The following is a 27,384-nucleotide window of genomic DNA, read 5'->3' as shown; positions in this document are numbered from 1 at the left end:
CCGAAGCAGCTTTCTGCGCTGTAGCGCGCCCTCTGCTTCTGCAGGCCCGGGGGAAAGATGTTTGAGCGTCGGCGCTCTCCTGCCGTCTCAGCAGGCTGCGCGGGGCCCTGCTCGGAGTCCTGCGCCAGAGCAGTGACAGCAGGGACAGAAGCCGGTAGCATGCGGTGGCTTCAACACCGTCTGGACCGGGAGGGGGGCTCTTGTACGCCGTGCTCGGAGAGCTTCCCGGTCGGATCAGCTGGCTTCTCCCCAGCACCGGCTTCGGGCAGTCCCTCGGGACGAGCTGTGCTTGCAGGCCTGCGGCGTTTCTCCTCGCAGGCAGCGCCGTCCCGTCGAGGGCATCGAGCAGGCGGGTTCCGGCCCCAGGGGGTTCTTCCAGGCCGGGGAGCTGCTGCGTTTGCGTCCCGTGGCAGGGAGGAGAAGCGGGCTTTGGAACGGGCGCCCCTCGCCCCCTTCCCGCAGCACAGGCGGTCGCCCCGGGGACGCCCAGCCTCGCTGGTGGAAGGCTTTTGTTGGTGAGAGGGGTGTCGGCGGCCGCTCTGACCTCGGTGGTTGGAGTGCCTCGGAAAGGATCCTGAAGGGGAGCGTAGCCAAAGCCGTAACCAGATGGACGCGGGAAACGGCACGGAATTAACGGAAACTGATTGTGCCGCTTCACCTCTCCTCCGCACACGCAGCCCTTTCTAGATGAAAGAATCGGGGCGGATCTCGTGCTTCTGCAAAGCATTTGATTCTCTGCCCCGTGGAAAACCGTACGTGCGAGGGGAGGATGCGGGCGCTCACGAAGAACCGGGGGGCTGGCGGGAGCAGGGACGGGCGCTGGGCCCCGGGGTCCCTGCAGTGGGGCGAGGGGTCCCTCCAGCGCTGCGCCAAGGTCGGGTCTTGGGGCGCTCGTGAGTGCTGGGTGGAAGTGGCTTTGGCGCAGGAGGTGCGTTGGGGAAAAAGGATCTCAGGACGCTGTTGGGCGCTGTTAACGCGCGAGGATTCGGGACGCCGCTCGGAGGAAGCCGGGCAGCCTTGGGAGGGGGAATAGTAGAAACGAGGCAGAAGCTGGTAACGGCCGTGCAGGGCTGGTCTGCTCCTCGCTGTGCAGCTCATCCTGCCGCTGATTTAATCAGGGCCTGCTCCCCGGAAGCCTCCGTGCGCCTGCCTGAGGCCTCCCCCTTCCCTCTTTCAGGGGGTGCAGGCAAGCTGCTGCGAACAGCGAGCGGAGGAGCTCGGAGGGCCGAAGGGCACTTGGCGAGGGTGCGAGGAGGCGTTTGGCTGCCCGCGGGCGGCCTGGAGGTGTGGGCGTTCGCAGTGCTTACAGGCACGGGGCCCTCGGGATCAGGTAGCCCCAGCCCCCCGCTGTGGGGGGATTGCAGAGGGAAGTGCCTGCTCAGAACAGCAGTTGGCTGGTGCGATGTTAAAAATACGTTTTGGGGCTCAGCCTCCAACAGCATGATGAAGGAAATTCCCGGGGGAGTGTTCCTCCTGCCGGGCCTGAGGGCTGGGGGCCCCTCGGTCCCTCTGCCTGTGACGGAGGCGTCCTGGCGCTGGGTGGCTCTCCCTGGGGCCGGCGGCGTCCCGGCCCTCCTTGGGGAAACGGGACGTCCGCTGGGGCTCCTGGGGAGCACCCGGTGAGTCTTCCGAAGGAGCAACGAGGCTCATCCATGGGTCACGGAGCCCAAACTGTGAACCTGCAATAAACTGACTGCGTTCTGTTGTTGGCAGGCAGAACGCTGTAAAGTCTGGGGTTTGCTGCTCCTAATTCTGTAGGATTCGTGCCGCATCGAGCTCGCCCAGAAACTTGAAAAGTAAGACGAGCCTGTCTGAAAATCAGATCCCCGGGGCGGCTGCTCTGACTCGCCTCGCGCCAGCGTCCTGCTGGCCTCGTCCTTTCCCCGGAGCCGGGCGCTGGCACTCGGCGGCCGCCTGCAGCCCGTGCACGCTGCCGCGCGTGGGGGGCGCCTGGCTCGGCCGCAGCGCTGCTGGGGACGGGGCCTCGGGGTTCTGGGGATGCTCTTGGAAGGTCTTCGTGCAGGGAGGCCGGGTGCCTCGCGGCAAGGCCACGGTGGCTCTCCCCCGGCACTGCTACCGGCGCGGCGTGCTGCTGGTACGTGGAACAGTATTAGCAGGAGGAGTGCTTCATCATGGGAGCAAATCCGGGAGCGTTTGGAGCTCCTGCGTCGCGGTGCCAGGATGAAAACCCCGTCCCGTGCCGTTCTGCAGATGCTCGCGCTGACGGTGTAACTCCTGCTTAGAGGGCCGGGAGGTAACGGAAGCCACGCGTGATAGACTGGCACCACGGACGTGGAAGCTGAACGGCTGAAACATGATCGCGACTGCTCGTCGGGATGGCTGCGATAGCCGACGTGACGGCGTGCTCGTGGCGCGCTGTTCACCTCTCCCCGACTCCCGCTATTTAAAATGTTCACGGGCCGCAGTGACCAGACCCCGGGGCGCTGCTCCTGCTCCCGCTGCCCCACTGCTGCGTCCCGCAGGTCCTCGCCCACCTGGGCGGCCCCGGGCTGGGCGGCAGGCGCGCGGAGACTGGCAGGATGCGGAATCGGTTTAATTTGCTCGCAGATGTTGACATTTCGAGTCAGGCTCGCCTGGCTGTCTGTATTTGCTCAGGAGAGCGTCGGCTGGTGCTGTAGGTACGAAAACAAGCTGATTGGGACGAGTCGCGGAATTAACAGATTTGCAGCCGTGCAAACCGGGGCTTGATCTTTGTAGCGTGCTTAACCTCCTGCCTTGTGCCTTCAGTCTCCGGGGAGCTGAGCTCTGCTGCCTCCCCCAGGGTAGCGGCCCGGTGACGGCGCGGGGCTGCCGGCCGTGTGCCAGCCCGCGGTACCCGGCTGGCGAAGGTGCTGCCCCGCTCAGCTCGGGGCCTGCCGCGGTAAACTCGGCTTCGCCGGGAGCTGAGCTCGCTCCGAGCCGCGTCGGCGTGCGCTCGGGTGGCGATAACTTGGCAATGACTCGGGTGCGCTCCTGCCTGCGGCTGCGGGGCCGCGGGGGATGGGGCCCTGACCCCCCACCCGCGGAAACCGGGGCTGGCACCGGAGGAAGGAGGGGGCAGGCGGGCGGGCTTGTCGCCTCCCGGGGTGACGGCGGCCGATAACGTGTCGTTCTGTTTTGTTTTTGACAGAGTGGAAACAGCTTCCATGTGTTTGACCAAGGACAGTTTGCCAAGGAGGTGCTCCCCAAGTACTTCAAGCACAACAACATGGCCAGCTTTGTTCGGCAGCTCAATATGTGTAAGTATCTCCCCAGCAGCGCGGGGGCAAAGCGTGACGTTTGTCCTGAGGAGGCTCCTCGCCGCCGCCCAGGTCCAGTGTCGGGGACGTTTTGTTTGGCGTGGGAGCGTTTGCTGCCCTTGCAGTTATTTGGGGGACCCAGGGGTAGGTTTAAGGTTGGCCTCTGCTGACAGGAGTAGCAACTGCTATTGCCGAAAACTTGTGCCAGAGGTAAAGAACCTCGAGCTGTCAGCTTTTATCCTGCTCTTCCCTGGGTGTTAGCCCAGGAGCTGTGAACGCTCCCTCTGCGCTCGCCCGCCGTTAACGCCGGAGGTGGCGCCCCTTGCCACCCTCGTAATGAAGCAGGAACTCCTCTGGAAGGCTTCCAGCTGGACGGAGCCGCCGCGTGTGACAGCTTGTTAATTTTCTAACCGCTTTCTTCAGGGGATGTTGCTGCCAGAGTCATGTAAAGCAGGCGCTGACTGAACTTGCTCGTCTAAGCAGCAGTTATTTTTTCCCCCTCAGAGCCACGGCAGAGCGGGGCTGGAAGGCTCTCGCCATCATTAAGCCCGAGCCTCTGCTTCGAGGCAGGATCAGCTACCTCCGTCTTGTTCCGGTGGCTTAGTGAGTGTTTTTATGAGCCTCCATCACCAGGATGCCCCGAGTTCCTCAGGGAAATGCTTTTAGCGTAAGGATGGCAGAGCACTGGAGCTGGTTGCTGAATGCCTTCCTTGCTGCCGTTCAAACCCTCCGCTTCTTTCCTATCTGCCGGGGGTATTATGGGGCGATTTATTCTCTCTCTCTGTGTCCTTGAAGCAATGATGGAATCGTACGGCTAGAGAAGACCGGTAAGATCACCAAGGCCAGCCTTGGTGACTAACACCACGACCTAACACCAGGTTAGGTGACCCTAACACCACGAGTCCACCACCAAACCCCGTCCCCAAGCGCCACGTCCACACGTCTCTGAGATAGCTCCAGGTCGGGACCCCAGCACCCCCCAGGGCTTGGCCACCCCGTGAAGGAATTCCTCCTGGGTCTGACCCGACCCTCCCTGGCACAACTCGATGCCTCTCCTCAGTCCTCTCTTTTTTCTGTTTTTCCCTTTTTTTTTTCCTGTTTAAGAATAAGCAGCCTGGCTTCGATTCTCAGGGGCTGCTTTCCAGCATTTAACAATTTGCCTTTCTTTCCGAACTGACATTTTTTGCGTTTCTTTGTTGAAGCTCCTGCGTGGGTCCCATGACGGTGTTGGCCTCTTTCTCAGGAGCGTGGCGCTGACTTTTATGTTCGGTTCATGATCCACTGCCGTGCTCGGATCCTCTTCAGTGCAGCTGCTGCCTCCCCGAGGGTTTGCCCTCCTGCGTTTGCTTTGTTGTATTCCTGCCCGAGAGTCGTACCTCGGGTTGGCCACTCGTGGTGGTGGTGCCCGTCGTGCCCCTGGACCAGAGGGCTCTGCAGCCCTGCCTGGCAGACGGCGCAGCTCTTCCCCACGGTGTTTTCTCAGCCAGTTCAGTAAACGTGTTCGGTTCGCTCCTTCGTGCCACTGAGGAAATTCCGAGTAGGACCAGGCCTGTTACACGCTCTCACACGCTGCTCCACGTGTTTTCTGCAACTGCTCACTGAGCGAGGCTTTCTGCTGGCTTTACACCCCTGTTGCATTGGTTTCATCTCGGTGGTTTCCTCCCTAGGAGGATGTCACCACCTGAAATTTCCTCCCTATGAGGGTGCCGTGCTCCACCTGAAGAACCTGCAGCTTTCTGTTGATAGAGCTCGGTACCCTGGCACGGGAGCCCCTCAAACTGTCTTAATGGCCCTCCCTGACCTTTTCATGACTTTTTTTTCTTGTAACTTACGCACCTGTGTATGTGAGAAGTGGCGCTGGCTTGCATCAGCTCTCTGGAAGGGCCAAGCATCACTGGAGAACCGGGGAACGCTCCCTCTCCCATCGCAGCTAAGGAGAGGTCCGCCCAAAACACCGAACCCCGCCGGGGGAACGAGGAGGCGCTCGGGCCAGCTCCGTGTCACCCACACGGGGCATTGCTGCAGCCCTGGGCGCAGAGGGAGGAGGGTGGTGTTTCCCACGAAGCGCTTGCCTGCAGTACTTGCGCCTCCCGGATCGCCTCAGAAGGGGATCAGCCTGAGCACCGTCACCCTGTGAAGCGGGGGAAGGGCTGCTGGGGCTAGGGGGCGGTAGCACAGGGCACGCTGCCTGGGCTGCTCCTGCAATGCGCACGTGGTGCTATAGGGTCGGGAGTATGGGAATAGTGTTCATCCGTGTGTCAGCTCCTCCTTTCATCGTGGGATGGGGGAGCTGGAGCAGCGTTAGCGGGTCAGGCGAGCAGGTCTGGCTGACGAGGTGCTCTTCTAAACGGAGACGAGTAACAAATCTCCAAGACAGGAGCGAAACTGCTTTCTAACAGCACCTTTCCTAAAAGGTTCAATATTTCTGGAAAAAACCAAGGTGTGGCCAGAAATGGAACTGAGATCTTTTTGAAGACCTCAAGGGTCTGGTTCTCAGAGCAGCCTTCCTGCCCTCGAGCAGCCGTTTGGATCTCTCTGGTGTCCTCGGGCACAGCACGGGGCAGTGTCGAGGCTGGGAGGCCGGGTTCCACGTCCTGCACCGGCAAATGAGGGAACGAACTTCCATCCTCAGGTGTTTATAACTGCGTTTTTCTGTGTCGAATCTGGGTTCTAACATTGGTCCCGTCCTTCCCACTCTCCGTTACAGCGGATTTGATTTGCTTGCATTATGAAAGGGATTTCCTGGCTGGTGATGGGTGGCAGGTGGAGAATTTCAGTCTGTTTTGTGGTTGAGAGAGATGGCACACGTATGTCCCAACCTCGGAGTGAATCCGGACTTTGTCCCTACGCTGCTCGTCCTTTCGCTTGGAGAGCAGGGACTGCTGAGGAGCACGGAGCAAGGGGAATGCCCGGAACAGAACCTGACTTCCTGTACGTAATTTATCGGGGTTTGCTTGTTCTGCTCCCCGTCCAGGTGTGCGGTTATCAGTGCAGCTTTCTCACGTTGCGTCGTGCCGAGCCTAGCTCTGCCGTTCCGATGCCTGCTCGCAGAGGAACTCGTGGCTGGATTTCCTGCCGGGGTGAACTCCAGCACGGGGAGCGCCTCTGCGCTGGCGCTCGGGCTGCGACGCCGCTTACGCTGCTCTACACAGAAGCTGAGCTGGGGCCAAGAAATTCTCCAGAACGGGTGTTTCACGGCACACACGGGGGGCCAGGGTTTTTCGTGGCACCCCCACGGCCGCCCACGCACAGGCTGCGGGACCGACGGGCGTGCTGCTGGCAGCCCCTTCCTCCCCGCAGTGCACGGAGGGCGCCCTTCGTGCGCCTCACCTGGAGGTCGTGCCGGGATTAACGCTCCAGATGTGGGCTCCGGAGAGCGTTCCAGAGCATCCCGATGTCAGTGGAAACGAGGACATTTTCATTACCTTTCAGCGCCGGCTCTTGGAGTAGCCGCGGGGCACGTTCTGTGCTCCGTGACCACGGCCTTTCCTTTTCGGGATCACTCGAGTGACTGAAAGCTGGCTCACCGCACTACAACAACGAGTGATTTCAGTAAATCGCTTACTTTCTGCTGCAAGTGCAGGAAGCTTTTTTTCCAACCACAGCTGTGTCCTGACAAACATAAATAACGCTTGCAATTTCTCCTAGTGCTTCACAGCAGAGCTGAGGTCAAAAAATACTTGGAAGCGCTACGCTCTGCTCTTGGGGGGCTTCAAGGTGCTTGAGCACCGCTGGAGGTGCTGGCACGTAGCTTCTGCCGCCGCGGCGCTCCTCGCAGCGGGCCCAGCGAGCCGTGCTGAGCGGGGGGCGTTCAGCAGCGGGCTCGGTCTGTCCAGCACGGTTTAGGACAAGGAGACCGATGTGGATTTATATCTCATCAGGTGCAGTGGGCGAGTTAATAACCAAGCAGGCTGTTAGCCTCAGTGTCTGCATGGGGACTGCTCAGTCAGAGGACAGCAGAGGCGGTCAGTTCTGCCGCGGGGCTGTTGTACGGCCCCCGAGGGAAGGTGCTCAGAGAAGAGCAACGAAGCTGGTGAGGGGACTGGAAAACAAGAGGTGAGGAGCAGCTGAGGGGCCTGGGGCTGTTTGGTCTGGAGGAGGCTGAGGGGAGACCTCATCGCTCCCCACAACCTCCTGAAAGGGTGCTGCAGCGAGGAGGCGCCGGTTTCTTCTCGCAGGTGACAAGCGATAGGACGCGAGGCGACGGCCTCGAGTTGTGCCAGGGGAGGGTCGGGTCGGACCCAGGAGGAATTCCTTCACGGGGTGGCCGAGCCCTGGGACGGGCCGCCCGGGGGGTGCTGGGGTCCCAGCCTGGAGGTGTCTCAGAGACGTGTGGACGTGGCGCTTGGGGACGGGGTTTGGTGGTGGACTCGTGGTGTTAGGTGCCGGCTGGCCTTGGTGATCTTTTGGGTCTTTTCCAGCCGTATGACTCGGGTGGTCCCAAGTTTTGAGGAGAGCAGCTGTGGCGAGGCTCCCACGCGGGCAGCTCGTGGGACGGCCGCGGTCTGCGGCACGAAGCCAGTGCGGGGTGTGAGCAGCAGTGAGCGCGCCTTCGCCCCAGCGTGGCCTGGCGGGTGGCAGGCACATGGGCTGTGGTCCCGGGCCTTAAATTCTCATCCCGCTACCATGCCTGAAGCCTTTGGGAAGTTTCCCTTCTGTGCCTTGCCGTCTCCTGTTATAAGAAAATTCCTCCCTATTTTCAGCTCAAGGATTAGGGTCCCTGCAGTGCCTGGAACGTGCAAATTTATCGTAAGCCCACCAGCTGCGTTAGTCTGACCGTGGGCTCGTAGGGCGAGGTGAAAGCGTTGATGCACTGAAACAGAGACCGGAGGGGCTTGGGTGGCGCGAGCTCGTGCCCCTGCCTGGCCACGTGGACCCCACCAGTGCCTTGCCACTGGCCCCGGAGCTACCCTGGAAGTTGGCGCGAGCGCTGAGATCAGCACGTTCACCCAAAGCCTGTTCACCGCTGTAGTGATCAACAATGTGTAACCAAAGCTGAGGTTCTGTCTCTTTCCATAAGGTATAAATCAAATTTCCGAGTGCTGTTTTGAATAAACTGGTAGCAACGCGAGTGAGACTAGGATCAATTCCCATTCCGATGGTTAGTTTTCTTGCTCAAGTTCAGTCAAATGCAGTAGTGGTCATCCCCCATCGCACACCAGTAACGCTTGCCCAGGTTTGTCTCCAAAGCATCCGTAGTTTCATTACCATGAGAGCTGCTGGGCAGCGGTCCTTTACCTGCCCCGTGCATGTTGCTGAGCACGTGGCTAACTGCTTTCAGAAACCACTTTGTTCCCCAAATAAATAAAATGTAAGGCCTCTGGGATTTCGTGGAGCGTATGCTAAACGTTGGAGTATGCCTTTGGTGGTGCTCTTGAAAAGAAGTTTTGTGGAAATGCATCTTTCCTTGCCTCCGTCTGCGTTGAGAAGGCAAGGGAAGACGCTGTTTGCTCGTGTAACCACGCTTTCCTGGGAATGAGGGACTTGAACCAGGAAATAGGAAGGTTAATTGGAGACTCTTGCTCTAATTCTTATAATTTCAGCCTTTCTTCTTGCCACCCTGTGCTGTCAGCCAAATAAGCAAACGTTGGCTTTGTGAGAGCAGCAAAAGGTGTTTTTCAGGAGGGTTCTGGGATGTAGAAGTGGATCTCGCTCTGCTCCGTGGTTCAGGGCAGCGGCTGCCTGGCTCTGCCCTCCTGGAGAGGACCAGGGGAGGGAGGGACACGGGGGCTGCGGAGGACTCGTGCCACTTGTCGAGGCACAGCCTCCGTCCCGGTGTCCATCAGGTTAAGGAGTTCCTCGTTCCATGGAGCATTTGTAGGGGGAGATGTTAGAAAGGAATGCCACGGTGACAGAGCACGTAGGCAACCAAGGATAACTTGTGCTTGTTTCTGCTCTCTGAAGTTCATATTTAGCCCGTTGAGCTTTTCTCCAATCATCTACCATTTAATTTTCAGATGGCTTTCGAAAGGTTGTGCACATTGAGCAGGGAGGATTGGTGAAGCCAGAGAAAGACGATACCGAATTCCAGCACCCGTACTTCATCCGAGGCCAGGAGCATCTCCTGGAAAACATCAAGAGGAAAGTAACCAGCGTAAGTTTCTGCAACAGATCTTTGGGGAAAGGTTTTGACAAAGTGTTTGAAAACAAAGTGTTGGTTTGAACAGCATCGGTGTGCTCTGAGGGCCATGGTCCTTGGCACCGCTGGTGGTTAGTTTCTGCCAGCAGCTCTGCTTGCTGCCTCTACCCTCTCGCTCAGGTACAAGCTGCAGTGCCCTCCTGCTGATCAGCTGCCTCCAGATTCTTGCTGCCGTTCCCTTTTGTTCGTGGGTCCCTTTCTCACTGATTTCAGCGTTAGGTTTGTTATGGTGCTGCTTAGACTTCCCTCTGCCGCTCGCCACCAGCCGAAAGCAGGCAGCGTTCTGGCCTTACAAACCAGATTGTCTCTGGAGTCAGTACAAACATCGCCTTATTTTTCTGGACAAGTAGCGTCTGCTTGGGTTTGGCTGGGCAGGGGAAAGTTTGCTGTGTCCCCTGGAGGGATGGAAGGACAATTGCACCTTTCAGAGAGAGGGAGACCGATTGCTAGTTGAGCTGCAATCCTTAAACGCTTCAGGGAATGTAAAACGTGTCCGTGCAGTGTAACGCCCAGACACACGGAGATGCGTTAGATGTGGTAGTGGAGGGAGGAAAAGGAAAGATAAGGTGCCGGAGCTACTGTAAACGTGCTAACCTCTAGTGTCTCCCAAGCCCAGACCTGTGCCCTCTCCCTTTAAACTCAGAGACGTGCTTTACAACTGCCCCGTTTCTTGAAATTCAAACTGCCGTCCGCGCGCTGGAGGCACGGGGTGGCGACAGGTGGTACCGGGGGTTCCAGAAGTGCTTGCGGACGCTCCAGGCTAACGTACTGGTCCTGAGCGCGGGCTGGGAAACGCGTCTTAGTCATTCTTACCCAAGTATTAATCAAAGCAACGTGTGGAGAGCAGCTCGCTTTCTGCCTCTCCCAGGGTGCTCTCAAATAACTGAAAGTGCCATTTGCACTGAGGCATTCAGTTCCTCTAGACATTTGCGCAGTGGGCAAACGCGTTAGGAGGATGTAAAGAGATCGTGGAGATATACGACCCGCTGGCGAGCCGAGTGGAGAGGAGCCGCTCTTGAGTAGGTGAGACGTGTTAACCCCAATAACGGCTGGCAAGTTCATCGACCTCTCACGCGGCGCAGCTCTCGTGAAAGACGCCTGGGTGTCGCGTCCCGGGAGTATTTTATCGAAAAGAAAATCGTCTGCTCGGAATCTTCTCCTCAGCTGCTTTAACACTTGTAGTGGAAATGGCGAGGATGTCGAGCGACCGGCTGCTGGAGGAGGCTGGCCGCTCTGCCTGCAGGCCCCTGCTGCAGCCAGCTCCTCTGCCTTCTGCTCCTGCTTTGCTTTCAGAAGCCAGCTAATGACTTTCTTAATTGCTGAGAGCAGTATTCAGTTCACTGCACACAGCAGAGACTTCTGAAAGTGTGCGAGAAGAGTGTCCGCTGCCTGTCTGCAGCGCAAACGCACCCCCGTCTTTTAAGATTTTGGATTGTCGTAGATAAATCTTGGTCCATCAGCTCTCTGAAGGTCTGTTCTGAGCAAACAGCTCCTTCGCAGGCCTTCGGTTTTACCTGAGCACTGCTTGTCCGATCCAAAAGGATGATGTTTTTAGGCTGCAACAGAATTTGATTTTGAAAATAACAATTGACGTGCGGAAAGCTTGCGCTGTAGGTGACCAGTTTTCATTCCTCAACACAATGTACGCAGTATGAATACGGTGATAGGCCTGGAGAGGGGAGGTGGTTAACGGGTGGGGAGGTGGGATCAGTACCAACCTTGATGCTTAAACAGCTGTTTCGTAGGAAGGAAACCTCGCTGACATCTTCCTTTCTGTCTCCAGGTATCCAGTATAAAGAACGAGGACATAAAGGTTCGGCAGGACAATGTAACCAAGCTGCTGACTGACATCCAGGTGATGAAGGGGAAGCAGGAGAGCATGGACTCCAAGCTGATAGCCATGAAGCAGTATGTATGTGGGGAGGGGATGGCAGGAAATGCAGGAGAACTTGCTCGGCGGTTTCCGCCCTGAACGCGTTATTTTTAAGCCCTCGTCTGACGGAAGGCTCGCTGCCGCTGCTTGCGCTCTGTTCCTAGCCTCCAGTCGTCTCGCGTGCAACCTGGGCTTTAAAAGGCTTTCTGCTTAGGAAGCAGCAAGAAGGGGGGTGGAGGGGAAGGACCTTTTGGACACCATCAAAACCCATTAAACATTGCAGCCATCAGACTTGCGATCCCAAACGCAGTGTAAAGAAACGTTCCGTGGAGTCCTGCTCTGCTTTGAGGTGTCAGTTGGAACGGCCGTGGAGACCCCCGGAACTGCCGTCCCTGCCGGAGGGGTTACAGCCTGAAATTTCAGGCAGTGCTCGATGTTGGATTGTTCCCTCGTGTTTTGGTTTCCTGCCTTATCTCCTGCTGCACCGTGGTACTGTAGTCACTTGGGGTGATGTCTGATGTCCTGTTCTAACACCGCGTTCCTCCTCCAGGCTCTTGACCTCTGACCTGCACCCCGTTAAATCGGGGCTGGATGCGGCTCGCCCAGCGCTTGCCGTCGGGTTGGGGGGCAGAGCAGGCGGTCCCGGGGCGCTGCTGTGACTGTTCCCGTGGTGGTGGTACAGACGGGTACTTGTGTCACCGAGGTCTGTCGTCTCGTCAGAATCTCCCAGGTGCACAGCGGGAGCGGGGTCCGGGTGTGATCTGCCAGGCGGGAGGCTCGCACTGAGACTTCAGGTTTAGGCACTCGATGAAGCTAATGAGCGTGGGGATGTGGGTGTCCGACTCCCTTGTGTACCCTTACGAATCTTGGTTTAAAGCTTTTTTTTTTTTTTTCTCGTTTGCCTGTCTGCAAAGTGGAGTGAATCATTCATCAGCGAGTTTAATTTATGCCCAGCTGCTTCATCCCTGCCGTTGTTTGTGAGGAATCCTGTTCTGGGTGAAGCAGGAGGGCACGGTGGGGATTTCAGAGGGACAGTTTCACTGCGAAAAACGTGGACTGTGGTTTTTGGAACACAGTGTGTTCCAAAGCCTCCCTTTCGCTGGATTTCATTACTATATCTTGTGCTTGCAGATCACTTCTCTAGCACCTCTGGTGTTCATGGGAGGGGAGAGAACCTGCTTCGTCTCCAGGGTCATTCTAGATGATTCCCTTCATCTTCTGTTTGCCCCGGGTATGAGCACCCAGCCGTACCTCTAGGCTGGGCTTCTCTTCAGGCTCTCTGCGAGGGGAGACAGAAAAGTAGCTTGTCCTCCGAACGTGTTCGCACATAGCAGCAGGTAAAACATTTGTTGTTTCAGTTTCGTGGGTCTGTGGACAGCAGAGGTGGCTGCTCCCATTTTCCCTTTCAGGTGAAAGGGAAAATGTCTCTCAAGCAAAGAGATTCAGACTTCCCTAGCGTGGCTTTGAGTGAAAATCTCACATGCAGCCAACCCTGGGTAACCAAAACTCTGCCTTAACAGAGCAAACTCACCAGGCTCGTAGCCAGCTGCACTCCTTTCCTGAAAATGAAAAATAAATCCTCGTTGGCCATCCAGCAATTGTACAAGTTCTATCAGATGGTTTGTCGGTAACGAAACCACCGTTACATCCACAGCAGGATGAACTTGGGTGTCCCTGGGCTGGAAACCCTTTTCTCTACTTTCCGCGTCCTTTGGCAGCTCCGGCCCCAGACGCTGTCAGGACAAGCACGTGTGGGAGGCTTCTGCTTTTGTACGTTCGTTCTCTGTTCGTCGTGGGGAACAAGCAACGTCGGGAGCCATCGTTAGGCCCAGCAGCCCCAGCCCCCGGTGCTCATCTCGATTTCAGTGCCCCGTGCGGTCCTGTGGCACGCTCGGAGATCGCGCCTGTACCCCTGTGTGAGGATGAGAGCGCTCCTAATGCGCTGTAGGTCTCTAGGCTGCGTTCCAGCTGCTCCGCTGGCTCTCGTCAGAGCAAACATTAGCATTATTAATTATAAATGGCCTGTAAACCACTAGGTGGAGTGCACACAGCAGTACTTGGAGCTCTGCTGCTAGCGGAGAGCTGGCAGCCCCTCTCTGAGCAGCACGGCTTCCCCGCTCCTGGCAGGAAGGTCGTCACCCACCAATTTCTGGAGAATACTTTGCTTTTTTTTGAAAGCTTATCGGGTGCCTAGGCTCCTGCAAGATGGTCGGAAGGAAATGCTCTGTGTGAACGTGTGAGCTGTCGGCTGCCTGTGAGCTGTTGGTCCCTGGGCCGATACCCGGAGCACTGCAGTGCCCGAGCCGGCGCGGGGCTGCTCCTCGCCGCGCCTCACCGTGGGGTCTGGCCGGGCTGGGTGAGCAGCACCACGGGGAAGGACCCGGCAGAGCTGGGTTCTGCCTGGCGGCGCAGGAGCAGGCGGGCAGAGCGCTGTGCCCGAGCCCCAGCGAGCCGTGGGGCTCCCTGCGCCCCGGGCAGCCTCCAGGCTGGGGCATCCCGCGCGCGGTCCACGGCTTCTGGTGGCACCGAGAGTTTTCCTTGGTTCACTGCTCTCCGTTCCTCCTGGCTGCTTCTCCATCCTTCACAGCCACCAGTAGCTGTGGTTTTCCAGCCTTTTGCAGGCTCTCCATTTCAGTAAACACGGCTTTTGGGCTTGCATCTCCTTATCCTTACTTTCTCCAGTCTCCATTATGAGTTCCCCATCCCCGTACTTGGGTTCCCGTTCCCGGGCTGGAAGGCAGGCCGTACAGATCGTCTTTCACGTCTTCATTTTCTCAGGAGCTTGTGATTAAAAATTCTCTTCCTGCTTCCTGAGCAGTAACCCACCCGCCTCACTTAGGGCTGGCCCTTTTAGTTCTGGGTCTGCAGCGTGCTGCAAAGCGTCGGCTGGTTCTCGTCAGCTCATCGCTGCCACTTATTTTCTTGACAAGGCTTTTTGTAAGTGTTCCTGAGGGCCGGCTGGTTCACATCGTGTTGCATCTCCGCAGTACGGTTATTTCAGCTGCTCCATCACCGCACAATGTCAGCGGTCAGCCTCCTTTAGCATCTGCCTGGCTACCGTGGGCCACACGGTGTGTGAAGGCCTTCAGCGGGTGCCCGTGGTGCTGCTGCTGCTTGGTGAAGCTCGCCGCTGGCCACAGTCCTGCAGGACTCCTGCCTCGGCTGAGCCACGAAGCGAGCAGAGCGCTTTTTCGCAAGGTGTGTGGGAACAGCGGCTGGGAACCTCTTGTGGAGGCCCGGCAGACGTTGGCGGCTCGGCACGGCACCGTCTGTGTCTGCGAGAGGTGGAAGGAGCCTTGGTCGTGCTGCAGCCTTCAGGCAGAGCTGCTGCTTCAGCGGCTGCCGGTGCAGATCCGTGACTTCTCGCCGGCTCCTGTGCAGCCCCCGGAGGCAGGGCCTTGGCCCCCTGCCCACCGTGTCCGGCTCGGAGTTGAGGAGGACGCCACGGCCAGAGGAGGCTGGTGTGTGGCTGGTCTTTGAGGGGGATGTCTAATAAAGGTGACCTCCTGAAGGTCTCTGCTCAGGGACGTGCAGTGTGACTCCAACCACCTTGTCCTCACCTATGTCTGTCAGACCTGGGCCCGACCGCGGCCGGAGGCGTGCCTGGTTCTCGTATCGGTGGTGCGAGAGCGTCGAGTCGTTGAGCGGTCTCCAGGGACAGAAACGCGAACGACCGAGGCGTTCGGGAGCTGGCTGAGCAACGAGTGACCGGCGGAGCTCAGCCTTCAACGCCGGAGCAGGACGGGGGCTGCTGCTGTCCCACCTCCGCAGGCGATTCCAGCCCGGGAGCCGCAGCTTGAGCAGTCGTGGTGCTGCGACCGAGGGGAAGGATGGCCCTCGGCTGGGAACAAGGGCTGTCTCTCAAGCAAAGAGAAGTATTGGAATGACGTGTGGAAGAACGTGAATGATTGCTTCACCACTGGAAAGGTGGATTTAAGATTCTCTGTTTCCCCACAGCTCTGGGACTTGAAGCAGGGATGCACACACACAAGTCCCGTGGCTTGTGCTTTACGGACAGACGATCGGTGTTCTGGTTTGGGGCTTGAAAATCTGATGCCACAAAGTATGCTCTGGGACGATCGGAGTGTCTGCTGCTCCTCCCCGTCCCCCTCACAGGTAGGCTCGTCCCTGTCTTGCAGATTCCGAGCAGCCCAGTTCCAAGACCCCCCGCAGGGGTACCTCAGTAGGACACACGCTGCCTGTGACCTGTTCTCCGTGCCCAGCCCGGCTCTGGCGACGTGCTGTGCCGCGCAGCAGGCCTGCGCTTCAGCAGCAGCCTGCGAGCGACCTCGGTGCAATTGTATGGCCTTGGAGCTGGGTACGGTTTGAGTGGGGGGTCTGCTTCCGCGAACACCAGGTGTCATTTGTATCAAGCTGCTTTGTCGGCATAAAAAAGGTTTACGACCGCAGCTTGTCTTCTGCCCAAGTAAAATCTTTGCAGCATATTGGAAATGCATATGGGTTGGGGCTAGCAAAGGGAAAGCTGTTCTGCGGGGCTTTGCTGGGTTAAATTGGATATCGTCTTTGGCACATCCAATACAGTACTCACAGAGAACGTCGTTTTATTGCCCGGCTGTGAACAGACCTTCTCAAATCTTCCCACATCGACCGGCTTAGCTCACAAAGTCTGTCTGAGAGGCTGAGCACATCTCCGCTGTCGAATAGTAATAATTTGGGTGGGTCTCTGGCGCTGGCAGCAGGCGATGGAAAGTAGATAAGCCGAGCTTGGGAAGTGAGACTGTTTGGTTTTGCGTGTCAGCAGGACCTGGTGGTGCTCCCAGGCGGCTGAGGGTTTGCCAGCCAGGACATGGCTTCCCTGGGGTCTCACCTGGTTCTGTGCTCTCGGCTGGAAACGGGTTTGGGGGCGGTGGTTTGGTGGGCTTCTGCTTCGGGGTTCTTTCCTGGAGGATGCAAGTTTTGTCTTCTTCCAGGTCTTTTGTGGGCCTCTGGAGATTTAAAACAACAAAGCTGTAGAAAATGTAAAAATAAAAAGGCAAGCAAGCTACAGGTGACACGAATGTCTAAGGTGGCTGTGAGCTTTAGGGAAGGTTTGGGGTTTTTTCATGGCCTCGTGCCCGTCTGGCTCGTGGGGCTAAGGGTTGATTGTGTCGCGGCTTCTTCGTCCTAGTTACCGCACGGAGAAAGGTGTGTGAAAAGAGCAGATCTCAGCCCGAGGAGCAGACAGCCTGCGGCTCCCTCGCCCCTTGCTGAAGCACGGAGTCGCCTTCGTTCTGGCACGGGAGCTGCCGCTGCACTTCCATGTGCTGTGCTTCTGTCCTCTGCGCTTCCGTGCGCTGCGTTTGGCGAGCGTCGTGTCTGGGGTCAGGGCTGCGGGCGCGTCACGGCGCGTGGTCGCGCTCCTCTGCTGTCCTCCCCGGCTCTTTCAGAGGGTTAACCATTTTTCAGAGCGTTAACCATTTTTCAGAGCGTTAACCATCTGAAAGTGACTTTCCCTGCTGATGCCTTTTTCCTGTGTGTTACGAAGTGAAATTTATTGGAGCATATGAAGACAACCCCTTCAGGCATTTCTGTGTGGATGGAATAAGCCGCGGTGAGCCGTCAGGCAGCTTGTTCTAAAACATCCTTTCCATTTGTTCTAAAACATCCTCTCCATTTTCCTGTTCCCTAAATCCTGGCGTCTCATGCAAGCGTGGCGCAGGAGGGATTCCTCCGAAGTGCCACCGCGCAGCCTGGCGTTGCTGCCGCGTGACATCGCGTGGACGCCTCGGGGACTGCGGAGGCTGAAAGCCCGCACGGAGCACGGGGTTTTTCCAGAAGCGAGGGCCAGATGTGACCGGCGAGCCCGTGAGCCTGCGCGGAGCAGGACCTTGTGGGGCTGCGCTCCGCCGTGCAGCTCTTCTGCTCCCCCCGGCCAGCATGAGGACTTCCTGGTATCAGGGCTGGTGACTTAACGTCTTCCCTGAGTTACTCGTGCTGCTGCTTGGAAGTGCCTCGGGAAGCGTTGCTTTCCCTCTCTGCAGCACCTTCGGCAGTTCCTCACCAGTGGCACGGCTTGGCCAGAGCAGTTGTTAGCGGGTTGACTTCAGTAAATGATCCCGCTGTTAAGCGGTGCTGCGCAGCTGTCACGCTTCATTTACCAACAGCTTTTTCTCACGTGAGAATTTCTGTGTGGAAAGTGTTACTCTCGGTGTCTTTCCTGTTTCTCAGTGCTTTTACTTTTCAGCATTTTCAAGTTTGGAAAGCCACGGGAGGCCAGCCTGGGAGAAATGACCGGAGGCCCGGCTCCAGCGGTGTGGGGGAAGGCGTCCGCTCGAGCTCTGTCCTTCGTCGGGGAGGCAGTTCTCGTCCCGAGGCGTCCGCAGGCGAGCGGTGGTTATTAATTACGCTCAAATTTGAGCAGGTTACTGACCTGGAATTTCTGCAGTTGCTTTTGGCTTCTGTTCTGCTTTCTTAGCTTCTGAAGCTGTGACTCGTGTAAGCCAAATGTTTCCTTCTGGGCTTTTAAACGTAGAGCTGTGTAGGTTTCTAACTGACGATTGCAGTTAGGGCTGGCTCTCGCGGTGCCCCGCGCGCTGCCCGGCACTAAGCGGCGTGTGACAGCGTGATGCCCTCAGCCCCAGCCCGGGCAGGTCCTGCCGTAGCTCCTCGTCTCCCGCGACCCGCCTGCGGCTCTGCTGGGGAGTTTCAGCGTGGTGGCACCCAGGCTCCGGCACCTTAACCAGCCCGGAAAGACACTGGGACATCTTTTTATAGGTGCGTGGCTATTGTAGGGCCGAGCGGTGCAGGACGGCTTCTGGTGCCGCCGGGGTGTTACCCTGCAGTGCCGCAGCGGTCACCAGCGTTGACGCAGAGCGAAGCGAGCCTGATGGCGCGCCGCACAGGGAGGGTGGCGAGGCCAAGGCAGCAGCCCGAGCGGGGACAATGTCACCGTCTCCCAAAACGCTCGTTCCCAGACTGCTTTGTGGGGAGGAAGGAGCAGAGCCCTGCAGGGCGCAGCGCCCACCCCGCGGGAGCTCCCGGCCGCTGCCCTCGCGGGCAGGACGGCGAGGCGGGCAGCGCGCCGCTTCCTGCTGGTTCCTCGGCTCTGCGCGAGTCCCGGGGGAGCTGGAGCGTATCCGTAAGTTTAATCTTAAACAGATTGTTGAGAGCAGCGAGCGAGCCGTGGTGTCTGCACCTGTTTTTATCGCTTTTCTCCACGGCTCCCTCAGGGACTGCGTTGGCGTTGGCTCGGCGCGCGGAGCTCTGCCGCGGGACGCTGAGAGCACTTCCTCCTGGCCGGGCTCTGTTTACAAGGCCCCGCCGCTTTTACAAGGCCCCAGTTGCTAACAGAATTTAAAAGTTAAAATTTCTCTGGGTAAAAATAAATCTAAACAGACACAAGGACTTGGCCTTTCGCAGTGTAATTCCTCTTCACCAGAATTAGTTTACCGTATGCAAACCCCCCGTAAATCATAGCAAATAATTTTGACCTGTGTAACTTTCTTTATGGTTTCAGGGTTCCAAAAGCAACATATATATTATCGTTTGACACTGACCTGAGGGGATAGAGTTTGCATTAGAACATTTGTTGAAAAGATTGAATCCATCGGTGTTAGGTGAGAGAAAAGCTGAGCTAGGACATAACGAAGCCAACGAGGTGATAGCCAAGTTTAGTCACCGTGCCTCATTAATGGAAGCCCTCCCACCTTCGGGGACCGAGGCGCTCTGGTTAAAAGCCGCTCGAAATCGTCTGGGAGATGAGTAACTGCGTGGCGCTCGGGCCCCGGCCTTGCAGCCCCGCTTCTCTCTTCACCTCCCCTCAGCAGCTCCGGGAGCGCGGCTGCGTTGTTCCGCGTCTCTGGTGTAGCTGGCGTGGAAAAAGTGGGGCCCAGGCTGCACAGCGAAGACGTAAAACCTGTAAGAAGATCTTTTGTGAAATCGCTGGCCAGATATTTTCGGTGTTTTACACCCCGCTTTATGAGCCCACAAGACCTGGTGCGCTGCGCACGGTCAGTGCGAGGGGAGCTGGGGTGTCTGCGCCGCTCTGCGGCGCCTGCGCTGCCGCTTGCTCTGCTCTTCGTGCTTGAACCAAGTTTTAGGCTTTTGTGTGTTCTGCACGCGAGCCTGTTTACGGGCAGCCTTGACCTTTACCTCCCCATAGCACCCAGTCGTGGTCCGAGGTGCTTCACAGGGACCAGAGCTGGCAGATGCTGCCCCTCGCCATCCTGCCCAGTTCGCAAACTGTGCCAGCTCCCCGCGCCTCCGGGTGGCTTGGTCTCCTCGTGGGGCTGCCCTGCTGCAGCTCGCAGCTGATCGGATGCTTCCTCCGCTGCTTTGGGGCAAAGCCTCGGACGGCACCGGGCTGCCTGCAGTTGCTGTCGGCAGCTGGTGGGGCCAGACCTCCGTTAAAGGTGCTCGGGAGGCACCAGGGGTCTGCGCACCAGGTCGGTCCGCTGGGGTCAGGACGGGACGAAGGAGCTTCTCGTCCCTGGCGGGAAGGAGCCTTGCTCTCTTCTCCTTCGGGGAGAAGTGGTATTAGGGTGGTTGCAGCGCTCTTATCGGGCGGCTTTGTGGGGGCTCCGCTCCTCAGCCCACTGGTACCCATCTGGAAATAACAATTCACGATTTTACTTTGCTGCTGAATCTCCTTTTAAAAATACGTGAGAGTGCAGCGCGCAGAGTTGAGTAATGGCACCCTCCTGGTTCAGGTTTGGAAATGAGACGTCACTGTCAAGGCGCGGGCTTCTGGAAGAGCTGCGGTAACCCTTGAAGCCTGGCGATGCCTTGGTTTGTGCAGCAGGGGCTCCCTGCGCTGAAGGGGGGGATTGCACGAGTCAGGAGCTGGCACTGGGGAGCGCTTGGGCTCGAAGCGTTCAAAACAGAGGGGCTGGAGCTTAGCAGAGGCAGCGAAACGAGGCCCTGGTTGCCCCTCAGCCCCATCTTACGGAAGGAGGGCTGCGTGGCCATAAATAAGATTTTCCCCGGAGCCAAAAAGGGGACCTGCGTGTGCGGACCTGGCCGCCTCTCACCTTCGTTGCAGGCAAAATGCTGCAGGGAGAAAGGGCCGGACCCTGTGACAGCTTTCACCTGGGCTAACTGCAAGCGTGCTATTCTTTTTTGTCTAACGGCGTGGATTTTGTTGGCTCTTCCAGCCTTGTGCCGAGGCTGTGGTCCGTGCTTTTATGACCTCTAAATTGGACAGCCGTAACGGGGTGCTTTATGGCCTCCCCGTGCAGAGGTGGCGTGGGCTCCAGCTGTTGCAGACCGGGGCCTCCGCATGTCAGCCTGCTCCCGGGGGACCTGCGCTGGCTCAGAGTCAACCATCAGCTTGATCTTAAAACTGCTTTGATGGCTTATAATGCTGAGTACAATGTGGGATCTGTGTGTTTTATCTACGCTGCTGCTTTTTATGAGCTTAGTCACTGCTTGAGATCATCTGAAGTCAATTTTATTGGTCATTCCAAACCACGGGTTAAAGACCTGTGGAGCACTCGTTTTTCAGCGCAGTGATCTCAATCTGAAATTAATTACCACCACGGTCAGGGATGCTGATGTTAAAATAACTCGGCCCAACCGTCTCCTAACCCTGCCTGTGGTGCAGGCAGTCTGCAGGCAGGTCCTCGCGCGCCGCCCGCAGGGACGTCTGCCTCTTCGCCGTGGGCTCCGGTGCCTGCTCAGCACCTGCAGGTGCCTCCGGGCCGCGGAGACCCGACGTCCTCTGTGTCCTTCTTGCCCGCCGTCCTGTCCTCCGTGCCTCGCCCTCACGGTTTGCTTTTCCGGAGTGCCCGCAGGAGCTGTTTGGAGACTTGCGGTGCTTCTGGCGGGGCGGTGCCCCAGGCTGTGCCAGGAGGCCGGGAGGAGGAGGCCACTTCACCATTCGGCATCCTTCACTCCACCAGCAGTACACCGGTCTGCTTTTCTCTTGAGCCTCTACTTTGCAGGAGACGGGCAGAGAACGGTTAAAAACGGCGTTCGGTTTTGTGTGTCCATGCTCGTCTGAAATGGATCGGAGCAGTGCGGTAATGAAACGGATTCTGCTGCGGTGCGGCTCCGAGTAGTCGCAGGAGGGCCGAGGGGCTCCGAGTAGTCACTGAGGGGCCAGGCAAGGCGTCAGAGCCGCCCTGGAGGCGCGTGGCCGGGTGCGTGCAGCTCAGCACAGCCTCAGCCGGCTTTACAGGTGCGCGTAGCGCGAGCCGCTCCGCGTGTGCAGGGTGCTGACGGCCCGTGGCTGTGCTGTGCTAGGTCACCCGAGGGCCCTCGGGCGTTTGCTCACCTGCACGGCGTAACCCCCTGCACGAGGCTGGAGAGAGCCGCCTGCCCCTTGTGGGTTAGGTCCTGCGGACCAGCTTCTGTGGCCCAGCTCCTGAACAGCTCCGTGGGGTGTAGGAGCGGCTCCGCTCGTAGCTCGCTCAGTCCGAGAGCCGCTGGCTGTTGAAGGGTAACACGGTGAGGCCCCAGGCGCAAGCTCGTTACCTGGACTGTGAGCTCAGGAGTCGTGTCTTTACTGACCCAGAAGGGTGGGCTCTCCCCTGGAGCCACCTGGATGCTCTGTCACGGGTAGATTTTATTTTAAAAGGTGAGCTGATACGGGGCCACATCCACCTCTGTGAGACCCCAGGATCAGTGAGCAGGTCACCATTATTAGGACACCGTTCATGCTGAAAGCGTCTTTGTCACCTTTCTGGGAAAATGCCCTGGTTTCTGCAGCTCTGGGAACTGTGGCGTTGGGCTGAGCAGAACGGCTTCGCTGTCCTTCGTGGCCGAGCGCAGCCCTTCTCTGCTGGGAGCGCGCCGCGGCCGGTTCTGGAAGAGGCGTCCCGGTGGGACCGGTTCTTCTCCTGAGCCCGCCCCAGGACAGAGGTTCCCCTGAACAGTTTGCAGCATGCCCCAGAGTTCTTTCGAGATGTTTTCCCTGAAAATTGAGATGAAAACCTCTCTGGACAGTGATGAAAACCATTGTTCTGCAGCTAGAGGCGTCTGAGCTTTCTCCTGGAGTTCTCCAGGACCTCACAGATTACGTGCGCCTCTTCTGTTGGTTCTACGGCATTAATTAATTCAAAATGTGGAGTAGGTAAGAGCATAATAGATCTACCTGTCAGATATCCAGCTGCTGAAACTTCGACAGCAGCAGATACGTGTGGAAAGAGTTAGCAACAGGGCGAGGAGGAGAATTCCTGCCTCGTGCGCCGAGCTCCAGCAGCGCAGCCTGCTGCGGCGCAGATCGTGCCTGCGCACCAGGAGGCTGTGGTCACAGAATCGTATCATAGAAGGGCTCGCCTTGGGAGGGACCTTGAGGACCATCTAACCCCAACCCCCTGCCAGAGGCAGGGATGCCACCCACCAGATCAGGCTGGCCAAGGCCCCATCCAGCCTGGCCTTGAACACCCCCAGGGCTGGGGCATCCACAGCTTCTCTTGGCAACCCGTTCCCGTGCCTCACCACCCTCTGAGCAAAGAATTTCCTCCTAATGTCTGGTCTAAATCTCCCCTCTTTTAGTTTAAGACCGCTCCCCCTTGTCCTATCATTATCTACCCGAGCAAAGAGTCCTTCTCTGTCTTTTTTAGAAGACCCCTTTAAGAAGTACTGAAAGGTCTCAAGGAAGTCTCCCCGGAGCCTTCTCTTCTCCAGGCTGAACATCCCCAGCTGTCCGAGCCTTTCTTCCTAGGAGAGGCGCTCCAGCCTCTGATCATCTCTGGCCCTCCTTTGGGCCCGCTCTAACAGCCCCACATCCTTCTGGTGCTGGAGGCAGCGCTCCTGGTGGGGCCTCACGAGGGCAGAGCAGAGGGGGACAGTCACCTCCTCCACCTGCTGGTCACACCTCTGGTGGTGCAGCACAGGGAATGGTGGCTTGCTGCAGGTGCAGTGGGTAACAGCAGAGTGAGAAAGGGTGAGGAAGTAAAGATCAAAGACAGTGATACTATTCTGGGGGGCAGGTCAGGCTGCCTTTCTTCTAAGCTCGGGTCATCTTGCTCTCTACTCGTGCTGAGAAGCAACAAAAACCTGCTTTGTGCCTGGCACGCTAGGCACTTGGTGCCAGGGCGCTGATCTCGGCCAGGACCTCGTGGCGCTCGGGGCTGGGAACTGGCCGCGTCCCGGACCCCGCTCCCGTGTCTTGGGCGTGATGCTTTACGCAGCCTGGAAGCTGGATGTTTGTCGCGCGCTGGTATCGCTGCTCCTTGCTGCTTGGGTAGCTTGGGCTTGGGAAAACGGGCGATGCCCGGGGCTGCTGTGGCTGCCTCCGCGGCCTGCGACACCTGCGTCTGCGCTCCGTCGTCGCCTGCAGCCGGCTGCCTGCGGAGGCGAAGTGCTGCGTCCTGCTGGAAGCTCGCTGTGATGATGAAAAGAAGGGAGCAGCAGTGCTGATAGGTTTTTGATAGATGCGCGTGGTTTGCATCCTTGTTTAGTCAGCAGAATGCAGATGATCTCCGCTGGTCGGGGCGGTCATTAACAGCGCGTCTCTCTCAGCTGCTTCCAGACTGGCGCGCGAGCCATTTGCAGGCCCAGAGGTGGTACCTGCTGGAGACGAAGATTGATCGTAGCGGAGCCAGGACTGGAAATAGCGTTTTAGCCCGGTAGCTGATTTAGTGCGAGCTGAGAACCAGCTGCTTCCTGCCTCCGGACAGCTGGCACCGCGAGCATCGCGGCTCCGCTCAGCGCCTCCTCCCATGCGGACGGGTCCCTGGCGCGACGCCGGCCCTGCCCCGAGCCCCGGCCCTGCCCCGAGCCCCTTCCCCGGGTGCTGCAGCCCTCGTAGAGGCAGCACCGCGAGGCATCGGGACCACTGCTCCCTTAGCGGCGGGGACTGGTGGCTCACGTGTTGGACACAGAGCAACGGCTCGAACGTTGGTTTGGGCAAAGAGGGGTGACGAGATGCCACGGGAAGGGCTTGAGCTGGGACTCAACTGCGAGCAGAAGTTACCTGGGGCTAGAGTAAGGGCTCAAAGCTGGACGGGTGTGGAACCTAAGCTCTGCCTGCCTGCTCCACTCCTGCCGAGGCTGCGAGCGCAGGGCAGGGGGAGAGGAGCGAGACCGGGAGAGGAGCGAGGCAGGCGCTGCTGGAGCACCCGGCAGCCGCCCCGCGGTTAGGGCCGGCCCGAGGTGGCAGCGCTGCCCTCGTAACGCTCCCCGGTGGATTTGTTTTTCTTGTGTGACTTTGTCCCGCGACCCCTGGGATCCCGCAGCGGAGTTCTGCATCTCAATTACAGGCTGCCTGGGGAGCCGTGGCCTTTTGTTTGCGCAGAATCTGCCAGCTGCTGACTTCAGCTGATACCTCCAGCCTCGAGTCAGCAGGGAGAGGAGCAGTTGCTGCCTGTTTGCCTTCGCTTTGTGTTCTGGCTCCGCAGCGGCTGGGCCGGTCGCTGCTCGCACAGGCCCGCTTATCTGCGGTGCCACCAGCTCCCGGCGAGCCGCACGCAGCAGCGCGGGGCTGCCCTTTTGGTACGCGTTGGCTTTGCATTCGCCTGCCGCAAGGCTTTGCTCTTGCTTGTTTCCACTGCCACAGCTAGCCCAGAGCTGGGGCTGGGGTTGGCAGGGACCGCTGGAGCTCCCCTGCTCCAGCCCCACCGCGAGTTGTGGGCTTTCTGCCCTCCGCCCCGTCCCCACGCGTGAGCCGTAGCAGCCCCGGGGCAGGGCTCAGCGGCGCGTGGGACCGCGAGGATGTGGGGCTGGCGGTGCCGGCACCGTGCTGCCGGAGAATGCAGGCTGCAGGAGGAGGGGAGGAGGGTTGCGTCTGTATGTGAGGGGGCTTCGGTGTACGTTTGGGTTGGCAAAGAGCCAGCCTCATCTGAAATTTGGGTGAGGCCGTGGCATCCATGACCCTGATCTTTGCTCCGGACCTGTCGCATGCTCTCATGCCAGGCCTGCGTGAAGGCGTTTGCCCTTTTGCTTCCACGCGAGTAGGGACATTACCAAGCCCTTCAGATCCTGCTCGGTTTGCTCAGTCCCAGTCCAGCTCTGTTTTCTGTGCACCGTTGTCTGAAATGCCGGAACAGGGACGTGCTGCCCGATGAAGGAATCCATCGCTGCGACCACTTCTAAGCCTTGCGGCGTGAGATGGAAATAGCGGTGGGTAGAGAAGAGCTCCGCTGCGAGCTCCGTGCCCACCGAGTGCGTTCACGTGCGGTCACAGTCGCGTGCTGCGGTTGAAAGCTGTGTATTTGTTAGCGTGAGTCCCCTGGGTTCAGACCTCCACAGCAGGAGAGGTACAAACTGGAACAAAGTTTTTTCCACGCCCGCTGTCGGTGAGCGCGCTGGCGCGGCCGCGGGCTCCTCGCCGCAGCTGGGCGCTGGAGCTCGCCCTCGGGCAGAGGAGGGCGGATGAATTCCTCCGGTAATTACCTGCTTCCAGGAGCTGGGTTTTGAGAGAAACGCCGGGTAGCAGCACAGCCCTGATGAGGGTGGGAGCTTGCAGGACTGCATCGCCTTCAAATTGCAGACCGCCGGGTGGCAAAGCATCATTTATCTCAGGAATCGCTCGCTGGGAATCCAGGCGCGGCTTTACCCGGGGTGTATTTTATCTGGACGGCGGGTGACAGCCCTGCTCCTGAGCGCGCCTGCTAATTAACGCTCCTCTAAAGGCTGCTCCTGAGGGCCCGGCTCGGGGCGGTGATAAACGAGCGGCTCTCCTGGCCGCGGGAGATAACGGAGGCGGCGCGGGGGGGGGCCGCAGGCAGCTGATCCGCGAGGTGCCCTCCACCCGCACCCCCCTGCGACGCCGCGATAACGGCGCTGCTCCCGCTGCAGCCTGGCCCCCGCGCCGCCGGGGCTGGCCGAGGGTCCTGGGGGGAGCTGGGGGCTTTGGGGGGGCCGCGTGTCCCCCGGGTCTCCGGCGGCCGCGCTCCCCCCGGGAGCAGCGGTTTAAGAGCGGCAGGTGCGGAGCGGGGCCGGCTGCCGCCGCGCCGTGAAATATTGCAGGAGCCCGGCGCTGCGCGGATCTTTAATAACTCCTGAAATGAAACGTTTGAAACCGGCCCTTGTAAACTCTTCGCCGGCGTTTAATTGCCTCGTAAACCAGCGTGCTAAAGAAAGTATTAAAGCCTTCGCTGCTGCTCTCAGATCGGTTAACCCTTCAGGGGCCGGCCGCCCCGCCGCCTGCTTTCTCCGCCTGGCGCGGTGCGGGGCCGCGGGGCCGTGTCTCCTCCCCGAGGCTGGTCCCGGTGGGTGCACGGCCCCCCCGTTCCCGGGCGGCTCGGGGTGTTCAGGTGGCCTGCGCCGGGGCGAGCCGGGCTAATTTACGGCGCGAGGCCCCGCGGGGCGCGGAGCAGCCATCCTCCCCGACCGTAATTGGCGGCCGGCGCGCGGGGAGCGGGGCCGCAGCTGAGGTAAGCGGCAGCTGCGCCCTCGGCACGGCGGCTGCTCCCCGGCCCGCGGCCCTCGCGCGCACCCAGGCTGTCGCGGTGCCGCCAGGAGCGCCCCAAAAGCCCCGAGCACTCCTCACTGCAGCCTCTGGGTCTGGGCTGCCCCGAACGCCGCCCCGAGCGCTGCCCCTGCTGAGGAGCTGCATTTGACTCACCTGCGAGCTGCAGCCTGTTCTGAGAAGCCTTGGGGGGGTTTCATAGAACCGTGGGGTCTGGGCAGGAGGGGGCCTTGAAGTCTTCCCTGCTCCAGCCCCCACCATGGGCACGACCCCCCCAGCCCCTCTGGGCAGCCTGGCCCAGGGCCTCACCGCCCTCGGGGCAGAATTTCTGCCTTATTTCCCACCTCCCCCCACCCTCTGTGAGCTCCAAGCCATTACCCCCCATCCTGTCCCCACAAAGGACCCCCCCCCAGCTCTCCTGCGGCCCCCTTGGGCACAGCAGCCCGCCGGGGGGTCCCCCCAGAGCCTTCTCCTGCCCAGGCCCAGCACCCCCAGCCCCCAGCCGGCCCTATGGCGGAGCTGCTCCAGCCCCGGGCATCTTTGTGGCCACCTCTGGCCCCAGGAGAGTTTTCCCATTCTGAGTTTCGCCCACCCTGTCGCTGGGCAAACAGGGCCTGACCCGTTCCCAGGTGAGCTTCTGCCGGTGCCGTCCTGTGCCAGTGCCCTGCAGCCCCCAGGGGAGCGCCCGACCCCTCCGGGCTGTGGCTGCGCGGCCGAGCCCTGCCGAGGTGAAAGCCTGCGAGGAAGCCCTGAAAGGGCGCCCGCAGCCTGAGCAGTGACCTGCACACGGAGCGGGGCCAAGGAGGGCTCCACGTGCCTGGCTCGCTCGCAGTCCCTG

The 27,384-nt window shown here is 59.3% G+C and overlaps 1 protein-coding gene across 1 annotated transcript in view; it reads left to right on the top strand.

The window, feature by feature from the left end:
* HSF1 (heat shock transcription factor 1) overlaps positions 1–27,384 on the top strand; it is a 55,519-nt gene that overhangs the window by 9,500 nt on the left and 18,635 nt on the right. The window contains exons 2-4 of the mRNA XM_040547505.1: positions 3,131–3,239; positions 9,197–9,333; positions 11,162–11,286. Coding sequence (XP_040403439.1) covers positions 3,131–3,239; positions 9,197–9,333; positions 11,162–11,286 — 371 coding nt within the window. The remainder of the gene's footprint in view (positions 1–3,130; positions 3,240–9,196; positions 9,334–11,161; positions 11,287–27,384) is intronic.

Source organism: Cygnus olor, chromosome 2, assembly GCF_009769625.2.
Source record: "Cygnus olor isolate bCygOlo1 chromosome 2, bCygOlo1.pri.v2, whole genome shotgun sequence".
NCBI lineage: Eukaryota > Metazoa > Chordata > Aves > Anseriformes > Anatidae > Cygnus > Cygnus olor.
Note: the sequence above shows the minus strand (reverse complement) of the source record. Positions and strands in the feature narration are given on the sequence as shown.